We start from the raw sequence: 26,886 nt of genomic DNA on the forward strand, positions 1-26,886 counted from the left end.
AGGACGACTGATCCGTGTAAAGGAAAGAATGAATGGGGCCATGTATCGTGAGATTTTGAGTGAAAACCTCCTTCCATCAGCAAGGGCATTGAAGATAAAATGTGGCTGGGTCTTTCAGCATGACAATGATCCCAAACCCACCGCCCGGGCAACGAAGGAGTGGCTTCGTAAGAAGCATTTCAAGGTCCTGGAGTGGCCTAGCCAGTCTCCAGATCTCAACCCCAAAGAAAATCTTTGGAGGGAGTTGAAAGTCTGTGTAGCCCAGCGACAGCCCCAAAACATCACTGCTCTAGAGGAGATCTGCATGGAGGAATGGGCCAAAATACCAGCAACAGTGTGTGAAAACCTTGTGAAGACTTACAGAAAACGTTTGACCTGTGTCATTGCCAACAAAGGGTATATAACAAAGTATTGAGAAACTTTTGTTATTGACCAAATACTTATTTTCCACCATAATTTGCAAATAAATTCATTAAAAATCCTACAATGTGATTTTCTGGATTTTTTTCTTCTCATTTTGTCTGTCATAGTTGACGTGTACCTATGATGAAAATTACAGGCCTCTCTCATCTTTTTAAGTGGGAGAACTTGCACAATTGGTGGCTGACTAAATACTTTTTTCCCCCACTGTATACACAAAGCAAACGTTTTACTTCATAACTATCAGCTAGATATGTGAATCGTAATAATCTAGCTAGCCAGCTAGATAAACAGGCAAAAATGACCTAAAACTAATGTCATACAAGGTAGATGTACATTTTGTGGGTAGCTACCAATTCTTCATGGCTAGCTAGCCAGTTAGCCCTATTGATGTACCCATTCACTGAACCGTCTTCCAGCCAGGCCAACAATGGCAGTAGAAATTAAACAAGACATACACAAAGCAACCGTTTTACTTCATAACTGTCAGCTACAGTGCCTTCGGGAAAGTATTCAGACCCCTTGACTTTTTCCACATTTTGTTAGGTTACAGCCTTATTCTAAAATTGATTAAATTGTTTTTCCCCCCCATCAATCTACACACAATACCCCATAATGACAAAGCAAAAACAGGTTCAGAAATTTTTGCTAATTTATTAAAAATAAAATAACTGAAATATCTACATTTACATAAGTATTCAGACCCTTTACTCAGTACTTTGTTGAAGCACCTTTGGCAGCGATTACAGCATCAAGTCTTCTTGGGTATGACGCTACAAGCTTGGCACACCTGTATTTGGAGAGTTTCTCCCATTTTTCTCTGCAGATCCTCTCAAGCTCTGTCAGGTTGGATGGGGAGCGTTGCTGCACAGCCATTTTCAGGTCTCTTCAGAGATGTTTGATCAGGTTTAAGTCCGGGCTCTGGCTGGGTCACTCAATGACATTCAGAGACCTGTCCCGAAGCCACTCCTGCGTTGTCTTGGCTACGTGCTTAGGGTCATTGTCCTGTTGGAAGGTGAACCTTCGCCCCAGTCTGAGGTCCTGAGAGCTCTGGAGCAGGTTTTCGTCAAGGATCTCTCTGTACTTTGCGCCATTCATCTTTGCCTCGATCCTAACTAGTTTCCCAGTCCCAGTCCCGCTGAAAAACATCCCCACAGCATGATGCTACCACCACCATGCTTCACCATAGGGATGGTGCCAGGTTTCCTCCAGATGTGACGCTTGGCATTCAGGCCAAAGAGTTCAATCTTGGTTTCATCAGACCAGAGAATCTTGTTTTTCTCATGGTCTGAGAATCTTTAGGTGCCTTTTGGCAAACTCCAAGTGGGCTGTCATGTGCCTTTTACGGAGGAGTGGCTTCCGTCTGGCCACTCTACCATAAAGGCCTGATTGGTGGAGTGCTGCAGAGATGGGAGAACCTTCCAGAAGGACAACCATCTCCACAGAGGAACTCTAGAGCTCTGTCAGAGTGACCATCGGGTTCTTGGTCACCTCCCTGACCAAAACCCTTCCCCCCCGATTGCTCAGTTTGGCCGGGCGGCCAACTCTAAGAAGAGTCTTGGTGGTTCCAAACTTCTTCCATTTAAGAATGATGGAGGCCAATGTGTTCTTGGGGACCTTCAATGCTGCAGAAATGTTTTGGTACCCTTCCCCAGATCTGTGCCTCGACACAGATCCTGTCTCGGAGCTCTACAATTCCTTCGGCCTCATGGCTAGGTTTTTGCTCTGACATGCACTGTCAACTGTGGGACCTTATATAGACAGGTGTGTGCCTTTCCAAATCATGTCCAATCAATTGAATTTTACCACAGGTGAACTCCAATCAAGTTGTTGAAACATATCAAGGATGACAGGATGCACCTGAGCTCAATTTCGAGTCTCATACCAAAGGGTCTGAATACTTATGTAAATAAGGTATTTGTAAAAAAAATAGAATACATTTGCAAACATTTCTAAACACCTGTTTTCACTTTGTCATTATGGGGTATTGTGTGTAGATTGCTGAGGATATTTGTTATTTAATACATTTTAAAATAAGGCTGTAATGTAACCAAATGTGGAAAAAGTGAAGGGGTCTGAATACTTTCCGAAGGCACTGTATATGTGAATCATAATAATGTAGCTAACCAGATAGTTTAATAGGAAAAAAATGACCTAAAATGCATATTATGTCAATTCTTCGTGGCTATCTGGCTAGCTAACAGTACTAGTAGCTAGCCAGGTAGCCCTATTGACTTATTATTGGCTTGCGATCTACGGTAAGTAGGCAGGTAAAATGCTAAAATTATCACCTGGGTATCAGAAGGGGTGAAGGAGAAAAGTACTTGAGTTTCATCCTCATAGCAATGATAAGAAAGACCATGTGAGGATATGACGGAGCCAAGTGACTTGGTGTATAGAGAGAAGAGGGCCTAGATGCGAGCCCTGGGGGACACCAGTAGTGAGAGTGGTACAGACACAGATAATAATAATAAATAATATGCCATTTCGCAGACGCTTTTATCCAAAGCGACTTACAGTCATGCGTGCATACATTTTTTTTTGTGTATGGGTGGTCCCGGGGATCGAACCCACTACCTTGGCGTTACAAGCGCCGTGCTCTACCAGCTGAGCTACAGAGGACCAGATCCTCTCTATGTCACCTGGTAGGAGCGGCCTGCCAGGTAAGATGCAATCCAAGAGCGTGCAGAGCCTGAGACGCCAAGCCCTGAGGGTGGAAAGAGGATCTGATGGTTCATGGTGTCCAAGGCAGCAGACAGATCTAGGAGGATGAGAACAGAGGAGAGAGTCAGCTTTGGCAGTGCGGAGAGCCGCCGTGACACAGAACAGCAGTCTCGGTTGAGTGACCCATCTTGAAGCCTGACTGGTTAGGGTCAAGAAGATAATTCTGAGAGAGATAGTTGGTCAGAGACAGCACGCTCAAGTGTTTTGGAAAGAAAAGAAAGGAGGGATACCGGTCTGCAGTTTGACGTCAGAGGAGTAGAGTGTTGGCTTTTTGAGGAGGGGAGTGACTCTGGCCATTTTGAAGTCTGAGGGGATGCAGCCAATGATCAGGAATGAGTTCATAAGGGAAGTGAGGAACGGGAGGTCTCCAGAGATGGTCTGGAGAAGGGAGGAGGGTATGGGGTCGAGCGGGCAGGTTGTCGGGCGGCCGGACCTTAATAGTCGTAGGATTTATAGGCGGAATGAATGAGGAACGGATGTCGTCAACTTTCTTTTCAAAGTGGTTGACAAACTCGTCCGCAGAGAGGGACGAGGGAGGGGGTGGAGGATTAAGGAGGGAGGAGAAGGTGGAAAAGAGTTTCCTAGGGTTAGAGACAGACACTTGAAATTTAGAGTGATAGAAAGAGGCTTTAGCAGTGGATACAGAGGAAGAGAAGGTAGAGAGGAGGAAGGGAAAGGATGATAGGCCCTCCGGAAGTTTAGTGTTCCTCCATTTTTGCTCAGCTGCCCGCAGCCCTGTTCTGTAAGCTTGCAATGAGTCACTCAGCCACGGAGGCCCGTGCCGGTCGGGAGGAAAGGGGACAGTGCGAGTCATAGGATGTGGATAGGGAGGAGAGTAGGGTCGAAGATGCAAAATCAGGAGACACAAGGGAGAAGGATTTAGCAGAAGAGAGATTAGGATAGAAGTAGTGGGAGAGAAAGCGATGATTACAACGGTGCATGAACATCTGGGTAGGGGCTGAGTGGGTTGGAGGAAAGGGAGAAAGAAAAGGAAACAAAGTCATGATCAGAGACCTGGAGATGGGTTGCTGTGAGATTAGAAGGCAAACCGCCTCTAGTAAAGATGAGGTCAAGTGTATCGCCTGCCTTGTGAGTGGGAGGGGACTGGGAGAGGGTGTGGTCAAAAGAGGCCTCCCGAATGGCGCAGCGGTCTAAGGCACTGATCAGTGCTAGAGGCGTCACTACAGATCCGGGTTCAATCCCGGACTGTGTCGCAGCAGGCCGCGAACGGGAGAACCATGAGGCTGCGCACAATTGGCCCAGCGTCGTCCGGGTTAGGGGAGGGTTTGGCCGGCTGGGATGTCCTTGTCCCATCGCGCTCTAGCGACTCCTTGTGGTGGCTGGCCGCATGCACGCTGGCTTCGGTCGCCAGCTGTACGGTGTTTCCTCCGACACATTGGTGCGGCTGGCTTCCGGGTTAAGTGAGCAGTGTGTCAAGAAGCAGTGCGGCTTGGTGGGGTCGTGTTTCGGAGGATGCATGGCTCTCGACCTTCGCCTATCCCGAGTCCGCACGGGAGTTGCAGCGATGGGACAAGACTGTAACTACCAATTGGATATCACAAGGGGTAAAAAGTACAACCAAAACAATAAACTCAGCAAAAAAAGAAACGTCCTCTCACTGTCAACTGCGTTTATTTTCAGCAAACTTAAAATGTGTAAATATTTGTATGACATAACAAGATTCAACAACAGACAAACTGAACAAGTTCCACAGACATGTGACTAACAGAAATTGAATAATGTGCCCCTGAACAAAAGTAACAGTCAGTATCTGGTGTGGCCACCAGCTGCATGAAGTACTGCAGTGCATCTCCTCTTCATGGACTGCACCAGATTTGCAAGTTCTTGCTGTGAGATGTTACCCCACTCTTCCACCAAGGCACCTGCAAGCTCCCGGACATTTCTGGGGGGAATGGCCCTAGCCCTCACCCTCCGATCCAACAGGTCCCAGACGTGCACAATGGGTTTGAGATCCGGGCTCTTCGCTGGCCATGGCAGAACACTGACATTCCTGTCTTGCAGGAAATCACGCACAGAACGAGCAGTATGGCTGGTGGCACTGTCATGCTGGAGGGTCATGTCAGGATGATCCTGCAGGAAGGGTACCATATGAGGGAGGAGGATGTCTTCCCTGTAACGCACAGCGTTGAGATTGCCTGCAATGACAACAAGCTCAGTCTGATGATGCTGTGACACACCGCCCCAGACCATGACGGACCCTCCACCTCCAAATCGATTAAGCTCCAGAATACAGGCCTCGGTGTAACGCTCATTCCTTCGACGATAAATGTGAAACCGACCATCACCCCTGGTGAGACAAAACAGCGACTCGTCAGTGAAGAGCACTTTTTGCTAGTCCTGTCTGGTCCAGTGACGGTGGGTTTGTGCCCATAGGTGACGTTGTTGCCGGTGATTTATGATAAGGACCTGCCTTACAACAGGCCTACAAGCCCTCAGTCCAGCCTCTCTCAGCCTACTGTGGACAGTCTGAGCACTGATGGAAGGATTGTGCGTTCCTGGTGTAACTCGAGCAGTTGTTGTTGCCATCTTGAACCTGTCCCGCAGGTGTGATGTTCGGATGTTCCGATCCTGGGCAGGTGTTGTTACACGTGGTCTGCCACTGCAAGGACGATCAGCTGTCCGTCCTGTCTCCCTGTAGCACTGTCTTGGGCGTCTCACAGTACGGACATTGCAATTTATTGCCCTGGCCACATCTGCAGTCCTCATGCCTCCTTGCAACATCCCTAAGATCCGTTCACGCAGATGAGCAGGGACCCTGGGCATCTTTCTTTTGGTGTTTTTCAGAGTCAGTAGAAAGGCCTCTTTAGTGTCCTAAGTTTTCATAACTGTGACCTTAATTGCCTACCATCTGTAAGCTGTTAGTGTCTTAACGACCGTTCCACAGGTGCATGTTCATTAATTGTTCATTGAACAAGCATGGGAAACAGTGTTTAAACCCTTTACAATGAAGATATGTGAAGTTATTTGGATTTTTACAAATTATCTTTGAAAGACAGGGTCCTGAAAAGGGGACTTTTCTTTTTTTGCTGAGTTTATATAACAACAGAGGCAAGGAGAGGAAAGAGAGAATCGAAGGCAGACGTCGGAAGGTTGAAGTTGCCAAGTACGAAGAGCGGTGAGCCATCGTCAGGAAATTAGCTTATCAATAATAATAATAATAATATGCCATTTAGCAGACGCTTTTATCCAAAGCGACTTACAGTCATCAAGGTGTCAAGCTCATTGAGGAACTCTCTAAGGACACCTGGCGGGCGATAGATGACATCAATGTTAAGCTTGAGTGGACAAGTGACAGTGACAGCATGACATTTAAATGAGGAGATGGACAGGTGAGAGGGGGAGAAAAGAGAAAACCTCCACTTAGGAGAAATTAGTAGCCCTGTGCCACCACCGCGATGACCAGATGCTCTCGGGCTGTGAGGGAAAATGTAGTCAGATGAAGAGAGAGCAGCTGGAGGGGCAGTGTTCTCTGGGGTGATCCATGTCTCAGTCAGGGCCAAAAAGTCAAAGGACTTAAGGGCAGCATCGGCTGAGATGAACTCTGCATTGTTGACCCCATTTCGGCTGTTCCAAACACTGCAAGAGAACAGGAATTCCACAGAGTACCCTGCACGCACAACCTAAATTAGAAGGGTTGCAGCCAAGGGGTGGGGTGAGTCTATAAAGCCTACAGCGAAAGGAGCAAACAGGTACAGAAAACACACACACACATAGATGCCAAAGAGCAAAATGAGATCTGAAAATAACCAGGTAAGATATTCGTGAGAGTGGTGTGGAGCCTTCCTCGCTTTCCATCCTCGAATAACTCGGCAGAACAAAGAACCGTCTTTGTTTCGGCGGCGGTCTTAGTTTTGCGACGAGACCGCCGCTGACACGACCGCCGTTTACAGCTGCCGCTGAGAAAACAGGGGAGACTGAAGTACTAATACTAATTGCCCTGCAAACAGCTATTCCAACTGCCATTTAGGATGTACCATTTGGAAAGTTCAATTAATTCACTCATCATGTGGTTTCTTATCCCTACCTTCTTCCTTCCACCTGCACTAATATGAGAGAACTGTACAACAATCTAAACAAAATGTCTGGTATTCTTTTCAGACAAGTCTTCTACAAAAGTTTGTATTTAAGCCGTTTCAGATCAAAAGAAAAGGAGATAAACACCGACAGAAGACTGCTTCTAAGTATTGAGCCTCATTGAGCCCTAGGTGTCTTGTTCAGTTCCTTAGCATGGTTCCTTCCTTTACCTGGCAGAAGAGCAGGGTGTAGTGGGACTTGCACTCGTCCGAGCAGAACTCCTCCATCTTGCCTCCGTACTGGCCTGTGATGGCCTTCTGCGCGGTGGCGGCGCAGTAGGCACAGTTTCTGCAGTGTTTCCCCCAGCGCTTGGTCAGGTCGTGCTTGTAGAGCAGCTTACAGCCTGGGTATGGAGGAGAGAAGAGGGAGAGACAGGGAAATGGGTCTTTATTCACCAAGGTGCAAACTCCTGTAAGTAGCAGGCCTATTAAAGACATGTATGGATCTCCCTCCTCACCTTCGCTGCAGAAGCTGTAGTCCCTCTTGTTGATTCTCTTGACCTCCTTGGCTGGCTTCTCAATCTTGCAGTACTCGCAGCGCGCCATCTCGTAGTTGATCTTTCTGTACTCCTCAGAGCAATTTACTGAACAGAGGAATACCATCTTATCCTGTAGGGTTGCAGACATACATTAAATCAATTATATAGCAGCATTAACCGAGGTTGTCAACATAAATAGAGGGGATTTGTGTTTGTGAGAGGGAGAGTGTGAGTTCAACAAAATGGAGGAAGAGGGAAACGCAAAAAGAAAAGTGACAGAATGAGATAGATAGAGAGAGAAATTAAATACCATATAGGTACCTTGAACTGAATGAGCTCGGGCTTGGAGGAGAAGAGGCGGTGGCACTGGAAGCAGGGCAGTCTGGTCCCTTGGGATCCCCTGTCCCTGGTCTGGGCCGGGGCCGCGGTGGGAGCTGTGGTCCCTGTGCTCGGGGCCACGTTCATCTGACTCTGGGTGTTGCTCTTATTGAACTGATCCTACAGGCCACAGAAATATTATAACATTGTAGTGTCAGTGCAGGACAGCAAAGTACAGCGTACATGGGTATGTTTTATAAACAAAGCGTAAAATATCAAAAGTAAGTGTTATTAGAGCCGCAATTAATATCATTGAAGGTCATTAAGTTGCCGTCCTTTCAATATTTCTACTCTTAAGTTACCTGAAAGGTGACGACACAGTTCATGGTGCAGAAGTTCCGGATGGAGCCGTCCGACATGGCCAGGTGGAAGGAGGGCACCGTCTTCTGACCACAAGCGTTGCACTCTACCTGAGCACCTGGGTTGACACGAAAGAAGGAGAGTGCATGTGAGTGAGTGAGTGAGGAGTGAGTGAGAGAGTAAGGTGTATATGTTGCAGAGGTGGTTAGCCTAGCTATACCTGAGGAGCTGACGGTCTGTACTTTGTGGGCTGTAACACAGCCAGTAGAGCAGAACATCTCCAGCTTGCCGTCAGAGTCGGCGCTCTCAACCATCTCCACCGGTGCGCGGAAGTTGCGGCACATAGTACATGCCACATGCTTCTTAGCTTTCTGAAAAAACCAGACCGACCACAAAGGGAGAGTGAGTGACTTCTTTTGCTTGCATTAACTTACAGGTAGATGGTTCTTACGTACTGGAGGAGAAGATCCAAGGTCCCTCCCTCGGACCTCCTCCTCCGAACAGCTTTGAGAGGAATTGAGAAAACAAGGGTGGCGGAAGCAATGATTTGACAGATCGTAACGTTTTTAGAAACATCCCTAGTTACAGTCCAACAGCTTCTTCTGACTGCATCTCAAGGATCAGATTCGTACCTGTTTGAAGGTGGTGACACAGCCGGCGCTGCAGAAGGTCTTATTGACCCCCTGCACGACCAGCACGGTGACCTTGCCGTAGCAGTAGTTGTTGCAGCTCTGACAGCTGTTCATGGACAGCTTGTTGGTGGAGCGGAAGCGCGTGAAGCACACCTCACTGCACAGCCTGTGCATGCTGCCCTGGAAGATCACCTCGTGTTTACTCTGTGTGGGAGAGAACAAGGAGCAGATTGTTCACTTCCCTGTCAGCTCTGACATCACCACTTTTATATTGCCAATGTTGTTACTCCTAGCGACTACCACACTGACACACTCAAAGACCATAAGTCCCTTACAATGCAGGCCTTCTTGCACATGCTGCACTTGATGGCCCCAGTCATGGTGGTGAGGGTGGAGACTGCAGTGTTCCTCTTGAAGTTGAATGAGGAGAGGCAGGTCTGGCTACAGAAGTCCTTCACCGTGCCCATGGTGTCCACAGGAGCTGTGATCACGTCCTTGGGGTTAGCAATCTCCCTGAGGGGGTGATAAGTTCATAACAACATAATTGATCTATAAACATATTTTTCTTTACAGTCAGTTAGCTCACAGTGCTTTACATTTAAATGCATGTGGAAAAAGGTAGCACAGTGGAAGTAAATGTGAATCATAGAGTTGGGCTAGTTTGGTAAAAACCTTTGGAAACAGTTTGGAATATATTCACAGGAGAACAATAAATTACAGTTTAGCAATGTCAGAAGGCTTCTTATTTTACATTCATTTATCTTTCCTTAATTCATTATCTACATAGCTACTCCATTGACATGACAACAGCAGGACTCACTTGAGGCAGTAGTGGCAGGGTTTCTTGGCCGGGCCGGGGGCAGTCATCTTGACGACGGGCGGGGGGCTGTAGGAGGTGAGGCAGGACGTGGAGCAGAAGAGGTCCGAGGAGCCCTTCCTCTGGTAGGCTGTTTGGCCCTTCAGCAACACCTTGTTACAGGCCGAGCAGGCCACCCGCATAGCCATGGGGATCAGCGGAGGGATGGAGGAGGAGGCCGGGGCCAAGGCAGGCATTGCAGTCTTGGAGAGGGCGGCTACTGGCGTGGATGTGGCTGTGGATAATAGAGGGAGAGGGATGAGAGGATGGGTGGAGATTGAGGGAAGGGGGTATGAGAGAAATGTATCATCTATAAGGTGGTAGTCAGTCAAATGTTGCTCTTTGAGAGCCTGCAGTAGACTATAAAGATCCACTCCACAGCCCAGACATTTTTCTGCAATGGAAATCCTTGTGCGTGCCGCCTCAGCATTTTTTCAGGTTGAGATGTCAATCAAATTTTGGGGATGTTAAAAACGCTTTCCGTGTAAACTTTAACGCCTAAAACCAGATATAAAGTATGTAGAAAAGATAATGTACCTATATTTTTTTAAGAACAATCTTTGAGAACTATCAATCACCAAAATAAAAGCTAGACATGCTGTTTTTGCCCTAGCACTACACACTTGATTCCACTAACCATTTGGGTCCCGAGGACCATGATTAAGAAACACTCCCTTAGAGCTTTGACCGTTGAGCGACCACTAATGTGTCCTGATGTGCACAAATATCAAAGTGCCCTACTCACCGATTGGGGTAGGGGCGCCGCCCACAGAGAAGACGTTACTGATTTTCAACTCCTGTAAATAACAAAAAGGTGACATACATTTAACATGCACACAGGATTCAGGATTTGGGTTCAAATACACACACAGCTTGAACTATATGCATTGATGTCAATAGACAACTTTTATGTAACTCAGACAATAGAAATGTCCAGTTAAAACTTGGCCAGTGAGTTTAGAGATGCCGTACCTCTGCTGCGTCTGGTTCATCCTTGACGCCCTCTGTGAGGACTGCTGGAGCCAGGGCCTGATCATACTCCTCATCTACTGGCTCATCTTTCACCTTCACCATGGAGATGGTGTCAGCGCTGGTGGACACAGGCTCTGCTGTCGGCTGGGCAGACTGGGCTGACTGCAGAGAACATTGAACAACAGCATGTAACATTCAATAAGAATTGTAGATGGAATCATGTGAGTTAACGTGAATGGTTACAGGCAGTGGCGGCTCCTGAAAAAATTCTCAGGGGGGGCAATTTTTCTGATGATTTAGGTGACCTACACACATTTTAAAAAAGATATGTCCAGCAACAACATGAAGACAGGGGCAGCATATAAGTCAATACCAGAAGCATTTATTGACTGATCTCAAAAGTGTTGGCTTACAAAAGCAACATAAGTTATCACAGTAAAAATTATCAAGGGTGTTCTTTCACATTCCTCAACACTGCATAAACAATATGCATTTCCATAAAACACCTCATCTAATTGTGCCACAAAGTTGACAAGTCCAAGAAAAATACCAGGGTTGGTGGAGCCCTCAGTTTCATCTTTGCCTCGCAAAGCTAACTCAAACACTCCGCAAAACTTCACACACTGGATTAGCCGGCTGAGGATGTGGCGGTTCTTGCTAACCTCATCGTTGTGGCGGCGGACAGCTAGCCTGTATCCCTCATCCAGTTGAGTGGCAATGTTCACTCTCCCCAAAGCAGACAATCTCAAACAGCTATCCATGTGGGTCTTTGACAGCTCATGTTTCTTAATCTTTTCTGAAAGATGGTGCATGTCCGTTACACCAGTCGCTGTCCAAGCGTTGCTGTCTGCCGTGCCGCCTTCAGGGTGAAAGAGTAAGCAGGGGTAGCAGAAGACTGCATTAGCTACATCGCAGCCTGCTAGCCAGGTTTTTCGTTCGTACCAATTTTTGGAAAATCCTCGGGTGTAGGACTTTCCCCCTTTAGTAGAAACCTGTTGAATTATTAAATTTGGTCTGGGAGGTCCTAATTGTTTCGTTGCCAATTTATCTTGATTTGTTCGCCGACAAAAAGGAACTTCTTTCAAAGAGACAATCGAGTTGCACTGGACACTCACAACTTTGACTGGCTGTCCTGCCACTCCATTCTCCAGCCCTGCAGGACTGCCAGTGCCTGCAGAAAAACAAGCAACAGGTAATTCAGCTTGAGAATGTATTTTATTTAATTTTTTTACTGCAGTGTACTCATTAGCATCTGAATATTATGAGGGACCACACTAACGTTCAAGTATTCGGGTCATGTCTGAACATTATACAACTAAAAAGACTGTATATTCCAAAGACTGACTCTTGTGGCCTCTCACCTTTTCTGTTCTGAGGGAGAATAGCTTCGCTAGAGGTGGGACTGGGGTGAAACGGTTTGACATCTTCAGAATGGTCCTGCTCCATTAGTGGAGCCTCCTCAAAGCTGGTCTGCTCAGCAGGTTGCTCTGTGTCCTCTGTCATGGAGACAATGTTTGAGAGGTGGGATAGTGTGAATAAGGTGACGTGTTTGAACTTTGAGGACTTTCGACACTGGGGCTTTCCAGCAACAATGGAGTGTCATGCAAGACAGCAAAATAGGGTAGCATCACACCCGTAAAACAAACAAATTCAACCTGAAGAAATTAATTCAGCAAACTACGGAAACAATTGATCATCCTGATCCTAAACTTGTATAGCCAACAAAAAGATGCAGGCAGCAGTCTTATTACCTGTATCCACAATAGAAGGCATGGAATCAGTGTTGTCCACTTGTCCGGTCTTGCTGGGCTCCTCAATCTGCTTCTCTGTCAGTGCATCGGTCCCGGTGTCCATCTTCTCCACCTCATCCCCATGATCCAGGGAGTTGCTGCTAAAAGAGTCCATGTCACTTCCCTCTTCCACAGCAGTTGTTACAGGCATCCCCTCCAAGTTGTCTTCCTCCTGTTTCTGGTCATCCTCCACTTTGATAGCATTGACCTCCATCTCATCATCAGCATCCACTACTCCCATGTCCAGGGGTATGTCTGTGCTGTCTGTTTCTCCGTTAGTCTGTGAAGCATTTGTATTGCCTGTTTCTTCCACAGTCTGGGGTGCATCTGTACCAACTGTTTCTCCGACTGTCTGTGAAGCATCTACACTGGCTGTTTCTCTTTCCGTCTGTGAAGCATCTACACTGGCTGTTTCTCTTTCCGTCTGTGAAGCATCTACACTGGCTGTTTCTCTTTCCGTCTGTGAAGCATCTACACTGGCTGTTTCTCTTTCCGTCTGTGAAGCATCTACACTGGCTGTTTCTCTTTCCGTCTGTGAAGCATCTACACTGGCTGTTTCTCTTTCCGTCTGTGAAGCATCTACACTGGCTGTTTCTCTTTCCGTCTGTGAAGCATCTACACTGGCTGTTTCTCTTTCCGTCTGTGAAGCATCTACACTGGCTGTTTCTCTTTCCGTCTGTGAAGCATCTACACTGGCTGTTTCTCTTTCCGTCTGGGAAGCATCTACACTGGCTGTTTCTCTTTCCGTCTGTGAAGCATCTACACTGGCTGTTTCTCTTTCCGTCTGGGAAGCATCTACACTGGCTGTTTCTCTTTCTGTCTGTGAAGCATCTACACTGACTGTTTCTCTTTCCGTCTGTGAAGCATCTACACTGGCTGTTTCTCTTTCCGTCTGTGAAGCATCTACACTGGCTGTTTCTCTTTCCGTCTGTGAAGCATCTACACTGGCTGTTTCTCTTTCCGTCTGTGAAGCATCTACACTGGCTGTTTCTCTTTCCGTCTGTGAAGCATCTACACTAGCTGTTTCTCTTTCCGTCTGTGAAGCATCTACACTGGCTGTTTCTCTTTCTGTCTGTGAAGCATCTACACTGGCTGTTTCTCTTTCCTTCTGTGAAGCATCTACACTGACTGTTTCTCTTTCTGTCTGTGAATCCTCTTTACTGGACGTTTCTCCCACAGTCAGCGAGGCATCTGTTTTTACCGTTTCTTCCACTGTCTTTGAATCCTCTGCATAGGTTTCCTTCACAGTTTCTGAATTACCAGCATCCCCTGCCCCGTCTATAGTTGAGGAGGTACTTGCACTGACTGCATTGGTAGCATCATCCCCACTGTTTCCATCTGCCGAGGCTGTGGGTGCATTGCTGTGTGATGCTCCAGGGTGCACGGAATCCATTGCTGCTCCAGCCTGAGATGGCTTCTCAATCTCCTGGTTTGGCTCTCCTGTATGCTGAGTTCAGACAATATTCTATTAGTAATGGTCCTATAAGTAGGGCCCTGAGTTTTCCCTTACCACGTGACCTGACCAGGAAAAAGTCAAGAACCATGAGGGAAATGTCCAACTCATGCTTGCAATTAAATACCAACTTGGTGAGAACCAAATAGAACCAAGTTTGAGCGTGCAGTGTTTGTTTAAGTTTGTTGATTTTCTTGCACGGGAAATAAAGGGGAGGGTCGACATACAGTTGAAGTTTACATACACCTTAGCCAAATACATTTCATCTCAGTTTTTCACAATTCCTGACATTTAATCCTAGTAAAAATTCCCTGTCTTAGGTCAGTTAGGATCACCACTTTATTTGAAGAATGTGAAAATGTCAGAATAATAGTAGAGAGAATGATTTATTACAGCTTTTATTTCTTTCATCACATTCCCAGTGGGTCAGAAGTTTACATACACTCAATTAGTATTTGGTAGCATTGCCTTTAAAATTGTTTAACTTGGGTCAAACGTTTCAGGTAGCCTTCCACAAGCTTCCCACAATAAGTTGGGTGAATTTTGGCCCATTCCTCCTGACAGAGCTGGTGTAACTGAGTCAGGTTTGTAGGCCTCCTTGCTCGCACACGCCTTTTCAGTTCTGCCCACAAATGTTCCATAGAAATGAGGTCAGGGCTTTGTGATGGCCACTCCATTACCTTGACTTTGTTGTCCTTAAGCCATTTTGCCACAACTTTGGAAGTATGCTTGGGGTCATGGTCGAATTGGAAGACCCATTTGCGACTATTGCCATCTATTTTGTGAAGTGCACCAGTCCCTCCTGCAGCAAAGCACCCCCACAGCATGATGCTGCCACCCCCGTGCTTCACAGTTGGGATGGTGTTCTTCGGCTTGCAAACGTACCCCTTTTTCCTCCAAACATAACGATGGTCATTATGGCCAAACAGTTATATTTTTTGTTTCATCAGACCAGAGGACATTTCTCCAAAAAGTACAATCTTTGTCCCCATGTGCAGTTGCAAACCATAGTCTGGCTTTTTTATGGCGGTTTTGGAGCAGCGGCTTCTTCCTTGCTGAGCGGCCTTTCAGGTTATGTCGATATAGGACTTGTTTTACTGTGGATATAGATACTTTTGTACCTGTTTCCTCCAGCATCTTCACAAGTTCCTTTACTGTTGTTCTGGGATTGATTTGCACTTTTCACACCAAAGTACGTTCATCTCTAGGAGACAGAATGCGTCTCCTTCCTGAGCGGTATGATGGCTGCGTGGTCCCATGGTGTTTATACTTGCGTGCTATTGTTTGTACAGATGAACGTGGAACCTTCAGCCGTTTGGAAATTGCTCCCAAGGATGAACCAGACTTGTGGAGGTCTACCATTTTCTTTCTGAGGTCTTGGCTGATTTCTTTTGATTTTCCCATGATGTCAAGCAAAGAGGCACTGAGTTTGAAGGTAGGCCTTGAAATACATCCAAAGGTACACCTCCAATTGACTCAAATTATGTCAATTAGCCTATCAGAAGCTTCTAAAGCCATGACATCATTTTCTGTAATTTTCCAAGCTGTTTAAAAGGCACAGTCAACTTAGTGTATGTAAACTTCTGACCCACTGGAATTGTGAGTGTTTTATAAGTGAAATAATCTGTCTGTAAACAATTGTTGGAAAAATTACTTGTGTCATGCACAAAGTAGATGTCCTAACCGACTTGCCAAAACTATAGTTTGTTAACAAGAAAAGTGGTTGAAAAACGAGTTTTAATGACTCCAACCTAAGTGTATGTAAACTTCCGACTTCAACTGTAACTAGCTACCTAGCTTGCAGAAGACACAACTAACTAGAAGGCTAGCATTAATTCAAAAACGTAATTTACCTCTGAATGGTCTGCTTTCTGGGATTCAGCCATGGCTTGCTTCCAAAGGCGAAAGACGGCTAGATCTTATTGTCACTCACTCACAACATAGGTCCACCAAAATATACTACAAACGGAACAGAGGTTTGCTAGCCAACATGCATTAGCTACTTCCGCCCGCCTCCTTGTGGAGAATGCCAGCTAGGTATCGTTAGCCAGCTAGCAACGCTATGTAGTCAGCTAAAACGAGTCTTAATTTGAATTACCAAATAAGGTTATTAAGCTTTGCCATGCATACGATGTTAACTTTGATTATATCAATGCCGGTGAGTTATAACTTTACAGAAGTCAAGTTCTTTGTATTTTCACTCTGCACAGCTCCTCGAAGAAACTAGCGAAACACACGTCTGCGTAAACATGGAAGACCTGGCTATGTCATTTCCTGATTCACGTCTACATCTGCTACACCTCAGTTCCGCCAGCAAGAATAATAAAAGCCAATGTATGCTTGATCTGTTAATGCGATTCCAGAGGCTCTGAATAGAGGGTGTGACACAATTTGCGAAGCCTCGGAGGCTTGCACAGGCCAAATCAAGCTCCACATCACATCGCTGTACGCCTCCCGAATTTTGTAACAATGCAGAGGGCTGTATATGACTATATATCTCCGCATCGACATGATTGGTTGATGGTAGGTGGGGGCGGGAGGTCATATAAACAAACTTACTTCCTTGACAACAGCTCTGCTATGTGAATCTCAAGAGGTATGAATGCCCTGACCTCAGCAGAGGCCATATCACAGTAAATGCTGCAGTTATCGGATTGACCATTCATAACCTTTAAAAGGCTCTGCATGGTCAATCCAATGTCTGCAGTGGCTGTACAACATTTACTGCATAGGGCCTATGCAGAGAAATCAGGGCATTTATATTTCTTGTGCTTAGCTGAGAAGAGAAGAGCTGTTGTCAAGGAAGTGAGTTTGTGTTTATACTGGACCTCATGCCCCCACCTCTCCTCAACCAATCATGTAAATGCTGAGCTATACAGAGCTATACTGAGCCCTCCACATTGTTAAAACATTTGGGTGGTGCACGGTAGTACAGAGCTCAATTTGGCCTCTGCATGCCTCCAGAGGCTCCGCAATTGCGTCACACCCTCCAAATGGCTCCTCCGACCACATTTTCGGATTAAGCATATAAATTAGCTTTAAGCCTCATTTTCACCAGATGTATCAAACTCTTTGCGTTCTGGCGGAAGTCATTCATTGTCAAAGGAGCAGTCCGAAAAGCTAGTTGGGGTGCCGCACTTCGCCACATGTCCACCACATGCACATGCAAGTTTCAAGTTTTAATGTCACATGCACAAGTACAGTGAAATGCCTTTCTTGCTAACTTTATTATAGTTATTTTCCTATGACCTACTCGTTACATAGGCTGCACACAAGGGCGCATTACAACAATTAATCTAGTTTGTTTATTCAAATTCATCTCTAGCAAATGTAGCAACATCAATAAATTGAACTGGTTGTTCCCATATAGCAGCCGATTTTTTTCTTGAGCGGATGGTCAGGGGGCTGGAACATAATTACAAATAATTTGTAGACTGCAAATTGACCACAAGAAGCCCAAACAGATATGTTTGACCAAAACATAATAATTTCAAACCTTGCTTACATTTGTTTACGATCACGTCGTGTCTCTAGTATGCGTGGGAATACTTGGGAACAGATTTCTTAAATATAAATCGATTGGAGCTGATTTCTTGGTGGGGTTTTTTTGCTCAAAAAACCTGGGGGGCCAAATAAAACAACTAGCGGGCCAAACCAGTTGGGGAATCCTGCCATATAGAGTACTGATTTCAAATTACAAGCTTGCCCAGTATGATGGCATGCTAAATTACACACAGAACAGTTCTGTGCATATTAATTTTGCATGCCATTCTGTTGGTTTACCAAAGTCAAATACCTTCACCTCTCTAACTACACAATAGTCATTATCGTTTGGCCTCATTGTGTCACAGTAAAGAATGAACCCCCCTTATACTGCGACACAATGTACAGATAATGTTGTATGGTGCATTAAATGATAGGAGTACACGCACAAAAAAACATTGTCGATCATTTAGACTTGAATAAACAAACAAAACAAAGACATAATATTTATAGAAATACTTATAATTATTCTTTGTATGATAATTAGTATAAAATATATCGATAATTATGCACATTTTCTATTTTTATTATTAATTTACAAAGTATACAGAACGGGACTTTTATTCTGAAGGATTCCAAAAATCCGTGACCTGGAAGTACTTAGTTATTCTTGCCTGTTTCACAGCTGTGCTAGCTATCTCTAATAAGGGTTTCCCAAACTCGGTGCTGGGTCCCCCCCTGTGTGCACATTTTGCAACACTACACAGCTGATTCAAATGAATCAAAGCTTGATGATGAGTTGGTTATTTTAATCGCCTAAACCAGGTGAGGCGTAGCAAACGAATCTTAATTGCACAAAGCCTAATATTTGGCAGGGAATACAATTGATAGATCAGTAATTCTACACCTCCAACCGACTCAATCTCTGATCATCTGAGGTTATAAAAATGGGGCGATTACGACAGTTAAAGGGGAGAGACTATGAATCCAATCAGATTCAGAATATCACTTGAACAAAGGGCGCGCCAATACCCCGCTGTGACGCTCTTTGCAGACAACAATATATTCTGCAAAACCTGCAATTTAGCGTTAGATTAGGCCTATAAACGGAACTACAGGATAGACAGCCATCTGAAATAATAATAAAAACGCATTATGCTGTATCAGAAGAATGCTTCTACCTTAGAAGGTTGTGGAGGATATAGCGAAACAGCCTTACCCTTAGGCCTAAATAACAAGACATCATCAACACAAATATTTCAATGTATTCGTGTTCTGTTGTTAACATATGGGTATTAGCCTATAGGCATTTTTATATTAGAAAATGTAGAGGGTGAAACGTAGCCTATTTTCAGAAAATAAATGGCTAGCCTATTTTCATTCGCTATAGAAATAACAACCCATCAACTTCTCCAACCGCTGTATTTGGAGAGCAGTATTTGGAGAGATACGCTTCTCCGCCTCCACAAAGCGGCGTCTGACTTGAATAGTTCACTGCCTGTAAATACACTGTATCAGCCAGAACAACTTTAACGTCTTCACCCAGCTGTCCTACAAAATATCAAGAACGTATTGGTCTTGTGCGTCAGTGGAGTCGTCCATTATTATGGAGATTATTTCAGTTTTTTGACCAGACTGCGCCTCAGTTCTGTGCGTGTGTGTTAATGAATGCGCGCATTTTGGGATTGTCAACTTTTCCGAGAGGGATGTTAGCGCTGGCAAAAGCCATATACTCAGCATTTACGTTTTTACATATATTTCTATAGCAAATGAAAATGGCTACTTTGTTCGGAAATAGGCTAAATGTTCTTAGATAAAATGCCTATTATTCCCATATTAATTGGATAATTATGATAGATGATCATGGTATGCAGCTTGACAATGAATTCGCACGTGGTGTGAGAAGGCGCTATAGGATGATCGAAATAGATTACCACAGTATGAGTCATAATACCCATAAAACCTAGTGGTCAAACACGGAAGTGGTTCCAATCGTTTTCCCTATAGGGGATTTTAGAAACACTTAAAATAAGGGCTGTGTTTCATGTAGGTTTACCCTGGTTTGACGTTTTGATAAGAATGTTAATCTCTCTAGGACAAGCTGACTTTTATCAATATATTCGCCTGTATTTAACCCCTCTCCCCACTCACACAAAATTAGCTGCTAATGTGGCTATCATAAAGAACTAGAAATGCCATGATCTGGACGAGACTGCCGAACCAAGACAAAGGTAAGAATCTCTGGATTAGCTATCTAATGATAGCAAAATGTAGTAATGAATAAATTTCTTTAAATTGACAATTCTGTGAACTGTCTTGTGCAAGTTTTGAATTGACACAATACCTGTTAGCAAAGGTGTCAGCTAGAGATGCCGTACAGGAGCGTGCAGGGATTTGTAGTTTTACATGATGTCTACATTGATGCTAATCAGCATTTTTGAATCAGAGAGTAAATAGAGCCAAATATATTGATAAAAGTCACCTTGTCCGAGAGATTTACATGGTTATCAAAACGTCTCGCCAGTGTAAGCCTACACGAAGCACAGCCCTTATCTTTAAGTGTTTCTAAAATCCCCTATGGGGAAAAATGAATGGTGGAAAAACAACAGTGAGGTTTTATGGGTAAGATGTGCAGAAGACTGCATCATTACAGTGAAGACTGCATCATACACAGCTCCAGATCTCCAGTCCATCCAAAGCACCCTCACAAATCCCACACAGTGTGGGTGGGGGTCTTGTGGTTGGCAGAGGGATGTCACCACAGCTGGCCTGGGACATGATGAAGGCTGTCCCAGCCAGGTATCCATCCACGCCTGTATGCATTCCCCTCTTCTCCACCCCTGATGGGCCCTGTGGTTAGGCGTACTTGCCCTGTGCGGATCCCTGTTACTGGCCTTACCTCTGCTGGTGATTGACTGGGTACGATGAGAGAAGTTCGTACCTCGCAATAGGTGTTCTACCTGGTCCAACGATCTTACAGCGTATAAAATATATTGTCCTCCTTAATCGGCCCATTCTCTCTGTTGACAGTTACACTATACAAAATAAGATAGTGTAGGCCTATACAAACATACCCTACCAGGGGCAGGTCACACTAGGCGACGACACTTCAGGCTGTGCTTGAGTCATACAATCTCAGCAGCAGCATCAAAACTCTGTGGCAGCATTGAACTTTACAATCTCAACAACCTGGGTTGTTGGGTTGGACCAATCTGGACCATTTGAATAGAAGCAGGAGGAAAATGTTGCTTCAACATGTGAATGAATGTGGTTCATTGAATGGGTTTAGTTCAGCGGCTCCCAAATTAGGGGTCGTGACCCCATGTGGAGTCACCTTATATGAAAATGGGGTGGAGGGTGAATTTCCAAAATCCTGCAAAAAAATGTTATATATATATATACAGCTGCGGAAAGAATTAAGAGACCACTGCAAAATTATCAGTTTCTCTGGTTTTACTATTTCTAGGTATGTGTTTGGGTAAAAATAACATTTTTGTTTTATTCTATAAACTATTGACAACATTTCTCCCAAATTCCAAATAAAAATATTTTCATTTAGAGCATTTATTTGCAGAAAATGACAACTGGTCAAAATAACAAAAAAGATGCAGTGTTGTCAGACCTCGAATAATGCTAAGAAAATAAGTTCATGTTCATTTTTAAACAACACAATACTAATGTTTTAATTTAGGAAGAGTTCAGAAATCAATATTTGGTGGAATAACCCTGATTTTCAATCACAGCTTTCATGCGTCTTGGCATGCTCTCCACCAGTCTTTCACATTGATGTTGGGTGACTTTATGCCACTCCTAGCGCAAAAATTCAAGCAGCTCGGCTTTGTTTGATGGCTTGTGACCATCCATCTTCCTCTTGATCAAATTTCCAGAAGTTTTCAATGGGGTTCAGGTCTGGAGATTGGGCTGGCCATGACAGGGTCTTGATCTGGTGGTCTTCCATCCACACCTTGATTGACCTGGCTGTGTGGCATGGCACATTGTCCTGCTGGAAAAACCAATCCTCAGAGTTGGGGAACAATGTCAGAGCAAAAGGAAGCAAGTTTTCATCCAGGACAACCTTGTACGTGGCTTGATTCATGCGTCCTTCACAAAGACAAATCTGCCCGATTCCAGCCTTGCTGAAGCACTCCCAGATCATCACCGATCCTCCACCAAATTTCACAGTGGGTGCGAGACACTGTGGCTTGTAGGCCTCTCCAGGTCTCTGTCTAACCATTAGACGACCAGGTGTTGGGCAAAGCTGAAAATTGGACTCATCAGAGAAGATGACCTTACTCCAGTCCTCTACGGTCCAATCCTTATGGTCTTTTGCAAACCTCAGCCTGGCTCTTCTTTGCTTCTCATTGATGAAGGGCTTTTTTCTAGCTTTGCACGACTTCAGCCCTGCCCCTAGGATCCTGTTTCGAACCGTCCCCGCCGTTCACTTCACCCCAGCTGCCGTTTGCCATTCTATTTGTAGGTCACTTGATGACATCCTACGGTTGTTGAGTGACATTCGAATGAGTAGGCGGTCATCCCGGTCAGTAGAGAGTCGTTTTCGCCCTCTGCCGGTCTGTAGCTTTGTTGTCCCCAATGTCTGCTGCTCGACCTTGTCCTTATGAACCGCCGTCTTTGAAATGTTAAGGATGGAAGCAACCTGACGCTCACTGTATCCCTCTGCCAGTAAAGCCAGAATTGAACCCTTCTTTTCCTCACTCAAAACTTTCCTTTTCAACTCTTTTGGCATGGTCAATAGTTTTTTGTATTTTTATTAATATTACTTTTGAGGTACTATTAGCACTGTTTTTGCCATCCAGCTGGTCCTATTGCAAGAGGATAGTGATGACCACAGGAGTGGCTTTTATACTTTTCCTCGTTAAATAAGATTTGGTTCATGTGAACACCTAATCAGTACCTAATTCAGTAGAATGAGGTGTGCCTGTGTTGGAATTCAACAGACACTGGACTTGAATGGCTGTCATACATGTAGAGATGCTAATTTAAGAAAGTTTTGCAGTGGTCTCTTAATTTTTTTCACAGCTGTGTGTATGTATATATATATATATGTCTTTCAATCATTGTAATGTGGTTAACCTTAAAAATCTAAATGAAAATGATTAAAATCTAAGATACAATTCAATGAGAGAGTGCCCTTATATCATGGGAAAAGGCAGCACTTGACCTTTGCACTTGAATCATTCCTAGGGTGAATGGCTAGGCCCCATATGCTATGAAACCACACACTATTGCAGAGACTTTGATATTACCGTCCGCAATTGATATGGTAAAAACAATGAGTGGGGAGGAAAAGGCACAGAAACTCACATCAATACCGTTGTCAGATAATATTGTTAAATGAAGAATTTATGCGATAGGCCCTTTTCACGTGACGTCAGACAACTTCCGTTCTGCCGCGATGCAGGTTATGTTTACATCCGGTGTCGCTTAGGAACGCTTAGCTAGTAGCACATCATTATGGAGTTCACCCAGTCCCTTTCACATCTGCCACCAATACGACTTAACGACGTAGAACGACTTGCTGACAAGTGGTCCCTTACTTCAAGATCGAAGCTTGATAAAGGCTACAAGTTCTTCGTTGAAGGTTACCTGTTTGATTATGAAGGTACGTGTTTATCTTTATTTAGCTTAAATTAGCCCTATGCTGGCGAAGGTTATGAGCTGACGAGTTTCTGTTTTGCAGCCTCTTTTTAATATTACTGCTGTTTGTATCGACCGTAAGATAAGAGTCAGTAATGTATTAATGGCTAATGCTGCGCCCTTTCTCCCAATCACTGTATTGAAACAGTCTCAAGTGTAGTTAACGGTGAGGTGACAGTGAGAGGGCGATGTTACAGGTCCATGAAGAAAAATGAGGAGGCTCATCGGCTTCAGGTTTCTCAGATAAACAGTTCTCTAACATTATGATAAGATAGGTTAAGATAGATAAGTTTTTTATTTTTGTTGTGTTTTGCTGCGGTTGCAGATTTAATAAGAATGATTCCACAAAGTTCCACTGTGGATCAGTTTGTTTCTCAGTCTGAGCTCTGATTTTGTATCATTAAACTTAATACACAACGAAATTCTTACAAACCGATGTGGGTTGTTGACGGCAATAAAGACTTCTTCTTCTTTGAGTAGCACTGTCCAGTTTACCTTAAGGGGAAGAAAAAGCATACATGTTGGTAGGTTAGTTATTACTCATCTATCCCATCCCATTTTCAATAAATAAAACTGAAGAAGCTTCTAAGATGGATGAGGTTTAAAACGCCAAGTCTTTTCACAGAGAGACCAGTTACTCCAAATCGTAGTATAAAATAGTATTTTTACTTAACTGCCATATACTTTACTTTTTTGCCAAACAGATACATGGTTACTCTTATTTGTAATACTAACCAGGAGAAGGACGGCAGGCATAGTCGTGATCGTTTGTCACTGCAGGCAAAGCACCCTCTGTGCTGTCAGGCATCTCATGATCAGAATCATCCAGGACAGCAACACCAAGACGCTTTCTTGCTCGCTGGTAAACTGACTCCCGAGCTTGTGAGCCGCCTCCTATATGTGTGAAATTAACCATATGCTTGTCATGATACATTTTGGTAATCACTTTTCAGTCCCTAAAATGACAAAATGTAGCAGCTATATTGCATCAGGATTAAATTATTAAACATTTTGTACAAGTAATATATTATTGGATTACAGTAGTATTACGTTTAACGCTGTCTACCTATCCTTACCCCAATCATTCCAGTGGAATCTAGACGGCACTGATCCCTGTTTAATACGGATCCGTCCACTGGCCGATGTGTATCTATCCTCAGGGGAAAGTGCTGACTGCAAACAAAGGTGCTCCACGAAGAATCTTAACTTGGTCCCTCATCTCTCCTGATCGCCCTCACCCAACGGGCACGTATTTCTCCATCAACAGGGAAATCGTGAAAACTCAGATACGGGAATTTCTGTTTGTTGTTTGAACAAAATGGTACACTGCAATAGCATCTTCTCGAAGATTGTGCCATGCTTCGGTGTTGGATGGGATACTGTTGCGATACAGACACCGAGAGAAAAGAAACAGCTAAATTAACATTCAGCTTTGACCAGGAATCAATATTTATCTAGCTATCATGCACAACAGTATTTGAATAGGTGAGTTACTATACATTCATGAATAAACTAACTGCCTAACAAAGGGTTAGATAGCTAGCTAAGTAAACTTGTTACATTACAGCCAGGCAGCAATGTAACGCTACCTTTTAACGTTATCGGTATCTGGTACTAAGTTGTTGTTAGCTAACGTTAGCCCACTTTTAAGTAACTAAGGCAGTGAACAATTATGAATTAACAATAACGTTAGCAAGTTACAAACCATTGCATATACGTAAACATTATTACTCTTAACTTTACTAATTTAACTTAAACGTACCTTTTGGAATTTCTTCAAGTAGCTAGCTTGCTAGTTAGTGGTCAACAGTTGTATTTTCGTTGAGAAGTCTCAGGTTACGGGCGAACGGAAGTGAAGTTAACCTGCTACGCGGAAAGGCGGAAGTTAGATGACGTCATCGTGAAAAGGGCCTATTGCTAGCAATCAAGAGGAAACTGACTGAACGATTCAAAAACTCCCCAGCTGATGCTCTCCAAATAGACGTTAGCAGTGAGGACCGAGATGCCCATGCATTTACTTTTGTTCGCTATACATGTCGGGGGATGCTATTCACAAGGACATATTGTTCTAGCTCACGATTTCCCAACATGAAACGGCACAGGGGATGTTCAGTGTGCTGCGTGGCTATATTGACGAAAAAACAGATTCCATGGTATCGAATGGTTGGCTTTTTCACAGACGGGGCTACATCTATGGCGGAACAGCAGGCAGGCCCCTAAACTCTAGTTATAAATGTGTTTCCCTCTGCCTTATGGACGCATTGTATGATCCACCAAGAGCAACTGCCGGCAAAAGTGCTGAGTACAGAACTCAGAGATATACTGCAGCAGGTAACTTCAGTTGTAAACTACATCCACTGCGCACACGCCTGTTCGCAAAACTCTGTGGAGATATGGGATCAGAGCATGACAATGTAATGTTCTATTTCACACCCAGGCTTGGTGGTTATTGAGGGGGAGTGTTGGAAAGATGTTTCGCATTGAGCGTGGAACTGTTGTCAATAACAATGGATGTAAAACATAATAAATAAATAAAGACTTGGTTGACTTTATGTGTAATGAAAAGAAAATGTGTCTCCTTGCCTATGTAACAGACATATAGGAAACTGAATGAGCTGAACGCAAGCATGCAGAGGAAATACAAAAACGTTCTACAGATGAGTGACCGAATCAGTGGATTCAGAGGAAATTATTATTATTGGGGAGAGAGTCTTTCAAAAGAGAACCATGCCCCCTTCCCTCAGCTGTGCATGTTTCTAACATAAAACAGCACACGAGTGATGACTGCTCACCTCCCAACGCTTGGAAGAGCACTTTGGGACCTACTTCCCAATCCGTTTGACCGTGATCCTGGCTCAGTCGACATGCCGGTAAGTGAACTCGAACAGCTGATCGAGCTGTCATGTGACCAAATGCTGCAGACAACGCATTCACGGGTCACTACAGAGGAGTTTTGGTTCCTGACTCAAAGGGAATACCCGGCCGTCTCCCTTTTAGCATGAAAACTCATGGTACCCTTCATATCTGTGTGAAGCTGGATTCAGTGCTCTGGTCTGCATTAAAACAAAATATCGATCCAGGTTGGATGTGACAGCAGAGATTAGGTGCGTACTGTCGACCACGCCCCTTGATTTTGAGAAGCTCCGACGCCACATGTTTCAAGCACACCTATCTCATTAGTGGTGGTGAGATAAGAGACATTATGTAATTTGTAATTGACTGTCATAGCCTCACATTAAAAGTATGTGATGGTGAGTTGAGAAGACAATCAGAAATACTGTTAGAATGTTTTTCAATTGACTGCATAGCCCCAAATAAAAAAGTAAACAATGGCCAGTGGAGGCTGGTGGGAGGAGCTATAGGAGGACGGGCTCATTGTAATGGCTGGAATGGAATGAAAGGAACAAAGTCAAACGTGGTTTCCATATGTTTGATGTGTTTGATATCGTTACATTTACTCCATTCCAGCCATTACAATGAGCCCGTCCTCCTATAGCTCCTCCCACCAGGCTCCACTGACATTGGCTGTTAATTACATCCTTTTTTTCACATTGTTGCCTTTGCGAGAATTTTCAGATATCGAAATGGGGTCGTGGGCCAAACATTTTTGGGAACCCCTGGTTTAGTTCTACAATCTCAGCAACCTGGGA

The 26,886-nt window shown here is 44.4% G+C and overlaps 1 protein-coding gene across 3 annotated transcripts in view; it reads right to left on the reverse strand.

Moving 5' to 3' along the window:
• Positions 1 to 16,542, reverse strand: part of LOC121571515 (zinc finger MYM-type protein 4-like) — a 43,029-nt gene extending 26,487 nt beyond the window's left edge. For all 3 annotated transcript variants that reach the window (XM_045221767.1, XM_041883013.2, XM_045221766.1), the window contains exons 1-14: positions 15,952 to 16,542; positions 12,607 to 14,092; positions 12,217 to 12,351; positions 11,971 to 12,026; positions 10,856 to 11,017; positions 10,629 to 10,680; positions 9,848 to 10,118; positions 9,363 to 9,540; positions 9,028 to 9,231; positions 8,616 to 8,766; positions 8,398 to 8,513; positions 8,039 to 8,215; positions 7,697 to 7,847; positions 7,410 to 7,582 (exon numbers count right to left, since the gene is read on the reverse strand). In XM_045221767.1, the coding sequence (XP_045077702.1) occupies positions 7,410 to 7,582; positions 7,697 to 7,847; positions 8,039 to 8,215; positions 8,398 to 8,513; positions 8,616 to 8,766; positions 9,028 to 9,231; positions 9,363 to 9,540; positions 9,848 to 10,118; positions 10,629 to 10,680; positions 10,856 to 11,017; positions 11,971 to 12,026; positions 12,217 to 12,351; positions 12,607 to 14,092; positions 15,952 to 15,984 (3,345 nt within the window). In that variant the 5' untranslated portion in view covers positions 15,985 to 16,542. The remainder of the gene's footprint in view (positions 1 to 7,409; positions 7,583 to 7,696; positions 7,848 to 8,038; positions 8,216 to 8,397; positions 8,514 to 8,615; positions 8,767 to 9,027; positions 9,232 to 9,362; positions 9,541 to 9,847; positions 10,119 to 10,628; positions 10,681 to 10,855; positions 11,018 to 11,970; positions 12,027 to 12,216; positions 12,352 to 12,606; positions 14,093 to 15,951) is intronic.
• Positions 16,543 to 26,886: the final 10,344 nt, after the last annotated feature.

Source organism: Coregonus clupeaformis, chromosome 8, assembly GCF_020615455.1.
Source record: "Coregonus clupeaformis isolate EN_2021a chromosome 8, ASM2061545v1, whole genome shotgun sequence".
Taxonomy (NCBI): Eukaryota; Metazoa; Chordata; class Actinopteri; order Salmoniformes; family Salmonidae; genus Coregonus; species Coregonus clupeaformis.